Source organism: Aulostomus chinensis, chromosome 6, assembly GCF_037954235.1.
Source record: "Aulostomus chinensis isolate RoL2024-O1b breed Wild chromosome 6, RoL_Achi_v1.0, whole genome shotgun sequence".
In the NCBI taxonomy this organism is placed as follows: Eukaryota; Metazoa; Chordata; class Actinopteri; order Syngnathiformes; family Aulostomidae; genus Aulostomus; species Aulostomus chinensis.
This window is the reverse complement of record NC_141325.1, coordinates 12,411,394-12,421,888: the sequence shown is the minus strand read 5'-3', so window position 1 is coordinate 12,421,888 and position 10,495 is coordinate 12,411,394. Positions and strand designations below refer to the sequence as shown.

General features: G+C 43.9%; 1 protein-coding gene across 3 annotated transcripts in view; it reads left to right on the top strand.

The window, feature by feature from the left end:
• Positions 1-676: 676 nt before the first annotated feature.
• Positions 677-10,495, top strand: part of msh3 (mutS homolog 3 (E. coli)) — a 36,972-nt gene continuing 27,153 nt past the window's right edge. Inside the window, exons 1-12 of one of the 3 annotated variants that reach the window (XM_086206513.1) lie at positions 677-948; positions 1,041-1,140; positions 1,437-1,702; positions 1,991-2,215; positions 2,330-2,446; positions 2,547-2,664; positions 2,757-2,896; positions 3,886-4,052; positions 6,600-6,706; positions 6,955-7,069; positions 7,308-7,392; positions 9,175-9,284. In XM_086206513.1, the coding sequence (XP_086062639.1) occupies positions 790-948; positions 1,041-1,140; positions 1,437-1,702; positions 1,991-2,215; positions 2,330-2,446; positions 2,547-2,664; positions 2,757-2,896; positions 3,886-4,052; positions 6,600-6,706; positions 6,955-7,069; positions 7,308-7,392; positions 9,175-9,284 (1,709 nt within the window). In that variant the 5' untranslated portion in view covers positions 677-789. Of the gene's footprint in view, positions 949-1,037; positions 1,141-1,436; positions 1,703-1,990; positions 2,216-2,329; positions 2,447-2,546; positions 2,665-2,756; positions 2,897-3,885; positions 4,053-6,599; positions 6,707-6,954; positions 7,070-7,307; positions 7,393-9,174; positions 9,285-10,495 lie in introns of all 3 variants that reach the window. The other 2 variants (XM_086206514.1, XM_086206512.1) reach the window with 2 other exon arrangements.

Genomic DNA, 10,495 nt, shown 5'->3' with positions numbered 1-10,495 from the left:
CCCCCCCAGCACTGTATCTTCTGTGTACATTAGCCTTGTACCATTTGCACAACTACTTGTTGATTTAGATAAAGAAATAAATAGCAGCTATGAGAATAAAAAGAAAACACGTTTTTGGGTAGAAGGGGAATAAATTGAAATAAATAAATATCAGATGTGGTAATGAGAAGAGAAACATATTTTTGACTGGAGGGCCAACCTAATAAAGACTATCTCGACTCACAAGCTCTGTCGATGTCATTTAAAAAAAAAAAAAGAAGAGGAACCGCCAAAGTACAGATCTGTTTTTACTTAAAAAAAATTACGAAACCGGAAATACAAATGTTCAGAATAAAAGCGAGACAATCAATCGAAAGGGATTTTACGCCTGCAAGAAAGGAAAAAGTCCTCAATCCTGGAGGTCACGATGTAGGATTCAATCCAGGAGGTCAAACTTTACGCAATAATTCAATAGTTTAGTCATGACATAGAGCTCGAGTGCAGGAGAGAGATACAAATACCTTTCAGTAAAATGTGAACGTTTGTGAAGGATCCAGTAAATGTTCGTCAGTGCAGGCAAATCGCTCTGTCTACACGGAAATCTCCACGTTTTTGCGCGGACAGTCAAGCGAAATCATTTTACTTTGAAAATGTGATCAGATAAATAATAATATTCTAGACAGCTTGACGTTACTACGTCACCTAAGCGCCTGTGAGATCACCACATGCGCCGCTTTGTTTTGAAAAGCCGGGACGTCGATATATGCAGTAGAGATCGTTTCACATGACGCTCACGATGCAAACTCGAGGATGCCGAAGTCCCTGAAAAAGTCCTGCAGCTCCCAGACCTCCATCAGTAAGTACTTCGGAGGGCTGAGCGGCGGCAGCAGCGCGCCGGACCCTCAAGGCGGGATTAACCCGAACCGCTCTGGGCGGCAGCAACAGCAGCAAAATCCTGCAAGAGGCAAGGTGAGGCGGCTTTGACTCGCACGAATACACCAGATTTAGGCCGCTAATACACGCTAAAATCACGCTTGTTTAATACTTTGGTGCTGCAGCAGAAGCGCTCCTCTCGCGATGACTCCGGGCTGCCACCGAAACAAGCCAGACTCTCCCTCCAGGGGCAGCTGGTGGAGGACCCGCACGCTGACAGCCCGACAGGTGACAGCAGAGCGACCTCAGTAGGATCCCGCATGACAACAACAAACGTGTTCCTGGTGTAGTGAATCAGAGAAGCCTCCTTTAAATATTAACTGAACGAAGTACACACTTTTTTTTTTTTTAAATTTATTTGGTCAACACAGAGGAGATGGTGTATTTTGGTCACTTAAATAACGGTCAATTTTGACTGATAACAAACCAAAGATGAAGAGGAGGAGTGAATGCTTGATGCTATTACCAAGAGTCAGATATTTTATTGTTAATAATCACACGCAAAGTCTATTTCTTCTCCTCAGAGTCGAAGTTACCATCGGGCAGAGGAGCCGGTGGCCTCTGCTCCTCCACTCTGGAGAAGCTGAAGGGCTTCAGCTGTCTGACTGAGCCCGACGGAGGCGTCGGGGACGCTGAGGAGGTGGGAGGTGTTGGCAGCAGGGTGGATGACAAGTGCTTTCCCCCTCCCGATGCTTCACTTCAACACAGCAATAAAAACCCACTCGTGCTGGAAGAGGAAGAGCAGGAGGATGAAGAGGAGGAGGTCAAAGAAAAGGAGAGTTCAAAACAGGTACGGAACGCTTGACCTTCTCATGTCATTGGTGCAGATTTTGGGGATCAACACGCAGCACACTGCAGTCATTTTAGTTTGTAACCTTTGCTGTCACTTTCTTCTGGCTCTATTTTTTCAAACGAAGCACTTGTGTTCCTACTCGTGCAGCGCACGGTATTAGTACCCAGCAACAGTTTTTCCTTTTTTCTCCACGCATTTAGAGAAAGCTTCATAACTAAAACTCTGAGAAGAGCACAAATGAAAAAGACAAAGTCATTCAATTTCATCTGTTTTCTTAAACTGCAGGGGATTTTCTCTCAGTTTGCCAAACCAGGAAGAGGAACGGGAGGAGGAGGAGGAAGGGCTGTAGATCTCAGCCTTCCATCAGACTCTGGTGCCACCTCCAGACGCTCCAAGAGTATGTACACGCCGCTGGAGCAGCAGGTCATCCAGCTGAAGCAACAACATAAGGATGCCCTGCTGGCGGTGGAGTGTGGATACAAATACAGGTTCTTTGGAGAGGATGCAGAGGTGAGAACTCAAGGACACTGAAGGCGTGTCATACACATGTTGGCTGTATGTTTAGAAGGGTGTGTGTGTGTGTGTGTGTGTGTGTGTGCGTGCGTGCGTATGTGCGCGTTACAGACAGCAGCAAAGGAGCTGAATTTTGTCTGTCACCTGGATCATAACTTCATGACGTGCAGCATCCCCACACATCGTTTGTTCGTTCACGTCAGGCGACTGGTGTCACGCGGACACAAGGTATACATTACATCCTGGCGGTGGGCCGTGTTTGGTCTGTAAAGTTGTTCAGGACTGGAGCAGGTGTTGCAGGTCCCTTCAGTTCTCTCTTTATGTCTAGGTGGGTGTTGTTAAGCAGACCGAGACATCTGCCATCAAAGCCTCAGGGGCCAATAGGAACGCTCTGTTTACTCGTCAGCTCTCTGCTCTGTACACAAAGTCCACGCTGGTGGGAGAGGGTATCCTTATGAACCTTGAAAGTGTGTGTGTTTGTGTGCATGTGGGTGTGTGCCCTCTATACCTAAAGTAATGTCCTCAACAGTGTGTTAAGATGTGAACCCAGTCTGCAAACTGGGGGATGAAGAGGAGGGTGGCTGTAATGACGCCGCTCTGGAGCCTCCCGACAGCTACCTGCTGTGTATCAGTGAGAACTGGGACAAGCCTAGGAAGCAGCTGACCGTTGGTCTGGTGGTGAGTCTGTGTTTCACTCGTTCGTTCAGACAATTCGCCTGTCAGATGTATGCCTGACTGTGTTTGGGTGGAGCAGCAAGAAGAGTAACTCACAGGATATTCGCTATGGTATTCACTCAGATGAAGATAAAATCTTTGAAACAGCACTACATCTTTTTTACGGTCTAGAAGTACAACAAAATGAAGTTTTGCAACTAACCAGCGGGCAAAAAAGTTAAAGAATATTGTATAAAAGCATGTTCTGTAGAGAATAATTTATACATACAGGAGAAGTTATGTTCAAGACAAATCTGTCAGAACTAGAGGTACACTCTCCTCCGACCGTATCCACCTAAATAAACGCCGCTGATATATTTGCTCTTTTTAACCACATCACTTCTTTGTGATTCCCGAATGCAGAGAGTCAACCATGTATAATTAGCTTGAAGCTAATAGCAACCAATTGTGTCCACTTTCAAGCTCTCAAGAGCGCCGTCAGCGTAATCCACACCTTCTTCATCTCTCTGTACGCTCAAAAACATTTTGATTGGAGCTAAAAAGAAACGAACTCTTGTCGGTTCATCGCTTCTGTGAGCGGGTCGGCTCCACCGGATGCGCCAGCTGCTCACGCTTGGTGCTGCCTTTGCAAACCAGAAGGTTTAGTAATGCGTGCACTGCGTGACAGTTTTATTGATCGTTAAAGAAATCAATATAAAAGGGGTGTAAAAAAGGATTTGATCTCATTCATTAAAATAAAAGATAACTAATTTTCTCTTTAGAAGTAGATTCAACTATTCATCTGAATAACAAAGTGAATGTAAGCCTAAACTGTGCTCTTTGATGTCATTTCATTTATGTTAAATACCTGTCTGAATTAGAGAGGATCAGTCATTTCTTGAAAATCTTCACATGAATGGGACCAAAGAAGGAAAGCAGTTTTATGAGTTATATTACACAATTAGCATATTTTTTTTACTACTTGGGTTTAATGTGTTTGTTTGTGTATGCAGGCTGTTCAGCCCAGCACAGGAGACGTGCTGCTGGACTGTTTCCCTGACGGTGCGTCTCGCTCTGAGCTGGAAGGTCGTATCTTGAGGATCAACCCTGTTGAGATCCTGGTGCCCTCTGACCTCTCGGAGCAAACCCACAGACTGCTGCAGAGCATTTCCAATGCCAGGTAGTCTCCCGTTTGACCACTAGAGGGCAGTAGATCCCCACTTTCTGCACTACAGTATATTTTTGGCAAACAGATGGTCCTGTGAGTGTTGAATTTACTTCATTTGGACAGGTTGTGTTTAGATTTCCCCTTGTGGGAAGACTGGGCTTGCTTGTCTGGAACTCTCTGAGCTCAGTCTGGATGAGCAAATCAATGCTGGCTCATAGAGAGGTTGTGTGAAAATGGCCCTGAGCACCCTTGGGTTCCACCGCAGTATGAAACTGGGGAGCACTTCTCTGCTTTCTAATTCGACAACGGCTGCAGAGTCAGGAGAAGAAAACTACTGATACACAAGCATTGGATTTATTTATTTATGTGTTTTTATATTTATGAAAAAGTTTAAAATTTAGGTGACATTAGCAATAAACTCCGAGGCTCAGAGGTCACAGTTTGGATAACACCGTCACTGCCAGCTGAAATCTGGTAGCAGTGGAAGCGCCTCTCAGCTGAGTGTGAGCACCTAACGGTGCAGCAGAGAGTCATCAAGTCTAATCTGAGACTGAAACAGACTTTGTCCCGTGCTGACTCTGACACGACACATTCCACCAACTTGTTGCCTTCCATCGCGCTGACGTTGGCTCCTCTCCGCTGACAGTCTGCACCCAGCGTGTTCACACCAGTGGGGCCGGCCAGCTTCCTCTAGAGGCTGCCTGTTATTGCATTATGCTGAAATGAAAATGAAACGAGGGAGTGGGAGGGGGAGCGCAGGAGATTAGATTAGAAAGGGGATGATTGGATAAATGGAGGGATGTCTGCTGCTTTCTGCATCTTTTGTCTTTGATGGTGAACATTCCTCATTTTTCACTCTTTTCATTTGCTTTGGTTAGAGTTTTTTTTTCTTTTTTTTTCTCCCCCTCTCACCACCTCCTTTATGAGATTAGAGATTATATTCTGGTTATGGTTTCTTTTCGATATTGAGCCTGAATTCTACAAATTCACTGCAGTTTTCGGATTACTACCAATTGTTAACCGCTTATAAGAACCACATTTTTTTTTTTTTTTTAGGGACAGTTAGAAATTATTAGTCATTTAAGATCCATGCATGACTCCAGTGGCCTGTGACGCACCAGCGTCTGCATCTCCAGGGCTGGCTGATTTGACGGGGCGCCTGGTAACGTGGTACGTGTGTGTCCGTGGGGAGCCAGGTAATGAGTCCCTGGGAGCTTTCTAGTAGCTACAGTAGGTGTGATATCAGTGGCTTTACTGCTCCGCTGCCTGCAGTCGTGAGTCAGGATTCGAGTGACGGATGCAGATCTTCTTTCTTCCTCCAGTTATTTGATAATTGACTTAGGAGAAAGTTAAGATTTTATCCTGGGTAAGACGGTGGTAGTGTGTCTGTATAAAAGCACAAAGCAGATTTAAATGTTCGTGCCCCCCCCCCCCCCCATCACTGTAAGAGCGATGGCTTGCACCTTCAGCCATCCCTTGAGCCTGACCCTTCGTATCTGTTGAGAAAAATAAAATAAAAGTTTGACTCAATAAAACCACAAAAAAGAACAGATTCAGTTTGATTTCCATCTCTGAGAAGTTTGAATTACCCCAGAATTCACGTTGGTCGACTTTTCGCATCACCGTGATGTTGACATTTATGGTTTCCAGGGAATTTTTGGAGTGGATTTCCATTCATTTGTGTATTCACGTCCACCCAAGGGATGCATTGCAATCACTTTATAATCCCCCGACATTGTCAAGCGCAGTCATCAGGTCACCATTACAAATGATTTGATATTAATACCTTTTAAACCAACGAGACTGTTATCAGCCTCGGCTGAACTAGAATGAACTAAACTTCTGACCTGCCGGTGAGGTTTTTTTTTTTTTTTTTTTTAATGTAATTGTTTCTTCGATGAACTGAAAAACACACATTCAACCTCATTATTTAGGACTTGAGGCAGAGATTTCAAATCAAATTGATCCTGATTAGCCTTCCAGTTTCCTATGAATGCAACGCAGACTTCCTACACTCTTCAGAATCGCTGGGGTTGTTGAGAAATGCTTCACTGGGCTGAATCCAGATCAATACAAGTGATCGTCACAGTGGGGTAAAGCTGATCATTTGGCTGAATTGACTGTTTAAATGATATGTGGTCATCGTTGGTGCAATATGTGCTCTATTGATCACTTTTTTTATGAGCTTTGCTCCCAGTCCCACCAGCAGCTGAAGTGGAAGATGAGGATTCCTGTGTGTGTGTGTGTGTGTTAGGATATAAAAGAAAGAAAAGCTCTCTGTCCAGAGCCTCATGTTTTCCTTGGTTGCCCTGGCAACAACAAAACTGATAAAGCAACAGAGTCCTTGAAAGCAGCAGCTTTGCCGAGCGAGTGAATGGAGCAGTAGGGAGAAGTGAGGCAGGGACAGAGATGCAGAGTGTGTGTGTTTTTGCGTATGCTGCTGCTTTTTTTTTCAGGAAGATGAATAGATATTACCAGTTTTTTTTTTTATAACCATTCGTATGCATGAAAAGTCACAAGCACTGCTGACCTCAACACTGCCATGTTGTTTCCCTCCAGCTGTCAGGCTGATGACCGAGTACGAATTGAGAAGAGGGACAGCGCTCAGTTCGAATTCGCCTCTGCCATGACCACAGTCACAGAGTTCTACTGCCACCAGGACACAGGTGTGTGTATGTCTGTGTCTGTGTCTGTGTCTGTGTGTGTCTGTGTGTGTGTGTGTTTGTGAGTGCAGCTGTATGACTCACTACTACTTCCTTGTCAGTCATTTTTTTTACTCTGTATTTCCCTCTGTTACTAATGTAGTTTACTCGACAGACATTCACTCCATCACTGTGACTTCAGTTCAAGTGTGCGTGCGTGCGTGCGTGCGTGCGTGTGTGTGTGTGTGTGTGTGTGTGTGTGTGTCCTCCAGGCTCTCTCTCTCTCTCCACTGTCGCATCCTTTGAGTGCTCAGTCATTTGTTCTTTGGGGCCTCTCATCAAGTATCTCCAAGAATTCAACTTGGAGAGAGTCCTCAGGAGTGAAAGGTACACAAGAAACAAATGTAGATATACTTGCCAGAACAAACTAAAAGGTTTTTATTGTATTCATTTCATTCATAAATATGCAGGAAATCATAACTTAAAAGATTTGAGGAGAATTTACAATTTTAGCGTTACATACCAATGTAATATTGAACTTTTATCAATATTTTGAAGAGAGTTTTTAGTACGATGAGGTGACGAAAAGGTGTTTTTTTTCTATGTGACCTGGTGCTCTGTGTAGCTCAATGCGGCGTCTGACCTGCGAGTCACAGGGGATGATCCTCAACGCAGCCACCCTCAGGAACCTGGAAATCCTCAATAATCAGGTAAATGTTGATGATGATGTAACGTAGCATGATGAAAAAGACGAGGTGTATCTGGATGATCTGGGGTTTAACGTGCGCAGTAACGTGACCCCCTTGTATACGGAAACATCTGGTTGTGTAAAACCACTAAGGTTGCCCTCAAGGTTTCAACTGAGGAAGATGCCTGGCAAAAAAATATGTTGCATAAACACACCGTGAGGATTTTTTCCCCCTCCCAGACTGGGAAAACCAGAAGGATAAAAATAAAAAAAAAAAGCACAATTTTTTTTTTTTTTTTTTTTTTTTGCTTATGTGTTTCATGTTCTTCAATGAGAGAACAGCAATCTCATTTTCTGTTCTGTGCTTTTCCTTTTTTGTTTTTACCCATTTTAAGGAAGCTAACTGACAAGAACAGAGTTGATGAATGATGGAAAGGGAAGCGTAACCATGGTAACGTAATCATGTTGGTGATTACCCTCACCATCCTGGTTACTGCGGTGCTGTATGCTAGAAGCCTTAGTACAAACACCTGAGGGTTTATGTAATGCTTTGAATGAACCCCTCAGCTTTGGGGAATACATTTCCAAAGGGTCTAACTAACTTCTTTCCGAAGGCATGCTTCTTTGTCCGTGAACCTGCTGCAGCCTGACTGTACGAGTGGAGAATTAACACCTGACTCTGCAGCTCCCCTCAGCTTTAGTGAGTTGAGTTTCAGCTGATGGTTTTGTTTTCAAGCCTTTAAATTGGTGTCCTGGTTCACTGACGCAACTCTCATAGTCTGGCTCCATCTATGGGCGCACAACAATCCTAGCGTCTATTGGTCGTTATTTTAAACATGTTGGTATCGGTGATATTGGTATTGATCCGATTGCCAATATTATTATCGGTCCCGTAGATTGAGACTGGTTTCCTCATTTTTACTCACTGTTGTTTTATGATGAAGCAACTATGAACAATGGGCTTTTTTGTTATGTTGAGGCGATAAAGAAGAACAATCATGCCTGTTAATGTGTTGTTTTGAACATGAACAAAATCTTAATATTATAAATCTTCATATCTTACTTTCATATAGAAATGATCAGAATTTGCAAATATCAGTTAATGGCCAAATAAGCTGTAAAATATCGGCCAATCTGATTTTAGAAAAAAAAAATCCTGTGTCATGCAGTTCGTTTGATGGAAAAGCACCAAATGGCTGGTGAACACAATGTAGCGTCGAGCAGTTAAAGAACCTGACGGAGGGTGGCGTTAATGGATTAATAAATATAGATATACACATAAATGCATTATCATCACGCCTGTGGTGAGGCGTATATTCCTGTCTCCCATTTTATTGCTCTCGTGGTAGAAAAACTATATGTGCAACAAACCGTCCGCATGAAACGACATGCAAAAATTTGAGAAATGGGTTTACACTCATCATGGCACGGTGCACTACAAAGATTTATCGGGCGAGTTAAACGGTTCTCTGTTGACGACAAATTGTTCAGTGACTAGTTGGGCTTACATGGGCTCAGCACGACTTCTTAGAAGGCCGTGTTTCTGTGTTTGTGTGTGTGTGTGTGTGTGTGTGTGTGTGTGTGTGTGTGTGTGTGTCAGAGGAGGAAGTAGGCATAGTTCCTGTGATTACCTGTTGATCTCCTAAAGATGTCATTGTAACCCTTACTTTATTTGTCTTTCCACAATGACAATAAAATTGTTGGATTTTTACATTGAAGAACCTGTCACACTGTGTACAGTAGCTAGAACAGCATACATACTCTGTTGCATTACGTGTGTGTGTGTGTTTTTTTCCCATAACAGACAGATGGTGGTTTGAAGGGCAGTCTGTTGTGGGTGTTGGATCACACTCGAACTCCATTTGGAAGGAGACTGATGAGGAAGTGGGTGAGCCAGCCCCTCACAGACCCGCAGTGAGTAGAAGAGTCATTGAACATCTGATGTAGCACGACTGAACAGATTAGTCTTCTTTCAATATTTGGATTTGTTGTGTTTAAAGGTACAATTTGGAACTGATCTGAACAATCTAATGTTTCATGTTTCCCATTTGGAGGGGGGGGGGCAGAATGTTACCGCAAGGTTTAGTGTAACGTAAGAAACAAGGAAATGCTGACTTCTAACTGTTTTGAAGCGGAACTTAGCTTCTCCACCTCCTCTACAAACTCTTTTGTTGCCTTCTTCACTATCCCTCTCGCCCGTCATCAGCAGGCGTGTGGTTGGGCCACGCCTCCTCCGGCTCTGTGAGCTCACTGAGTTAGCTTTTGTCTTAGTGGACCTCGCAATGATGTCACGATGTGGTGACCTGGTGCTGCCTTCTGAGATTGCCTCGGTTGTTTCTCTTGGCCCGGCGCTTCCCCTTCCACCTCCACCATCCGTCCCTCATAAATTGTTGTTCCAGCGGTGGTGAGCGCAGCGTAATTTCCCTGTCAGTGTACCTGCAGCGCCTTTGGTCGGCTTTCTCAGTGCCTGATCCTGGACCAGACTGTAATGTGCCTTTAGAAGCGGTTGGTTTTGAGAAGTGCTGGAAGCGACACCAGCTAGAGTTAAAGGACGGGGCAGTGTGTCATGGGTTGGAGCTGACCAGGAAGTGGACTGTGGGGTCTTCAAGTCTGGCTGGTGGATTTTCTAGTTGGCACCCCAGTCCCAGATTAAACACCTAACTCACAGTGGTCCAGAAAGAAGAAACGTTACTTCTGATTATGAATGATGAATTCCTGAAATGCTGAAAATGGCACATGCAGTCATAAATAAATGGCAATGAACAGCTTTAGATCTGAGGATTGGTGGCTGCTCTTTAGTCTTTCTAGAAAACATTTTACGATTTCTTTCAATTAAAATAAAAAGATAGAATAAAACCGAGCCACAGAGCTTCCACAGTTCCCAGCTCTAAGGTTCTACTCCAGTTCTCTTCTCCAGTGCGATGTCATTTTATTATCCATTTCATGATTGTGGGAGTGTTTAGTGTCTCGCTCACCGTGCGGGGATTACAGCCGTGGATTGGGTTTTCAGATTATACAGATTCAACGTCAATAAAACCCAGATTACACACACGAGCACATTATTTCTAAGACACACAGCGTAACACACAAATACACACAAAATATGCATTCATGATTGAGTAGGA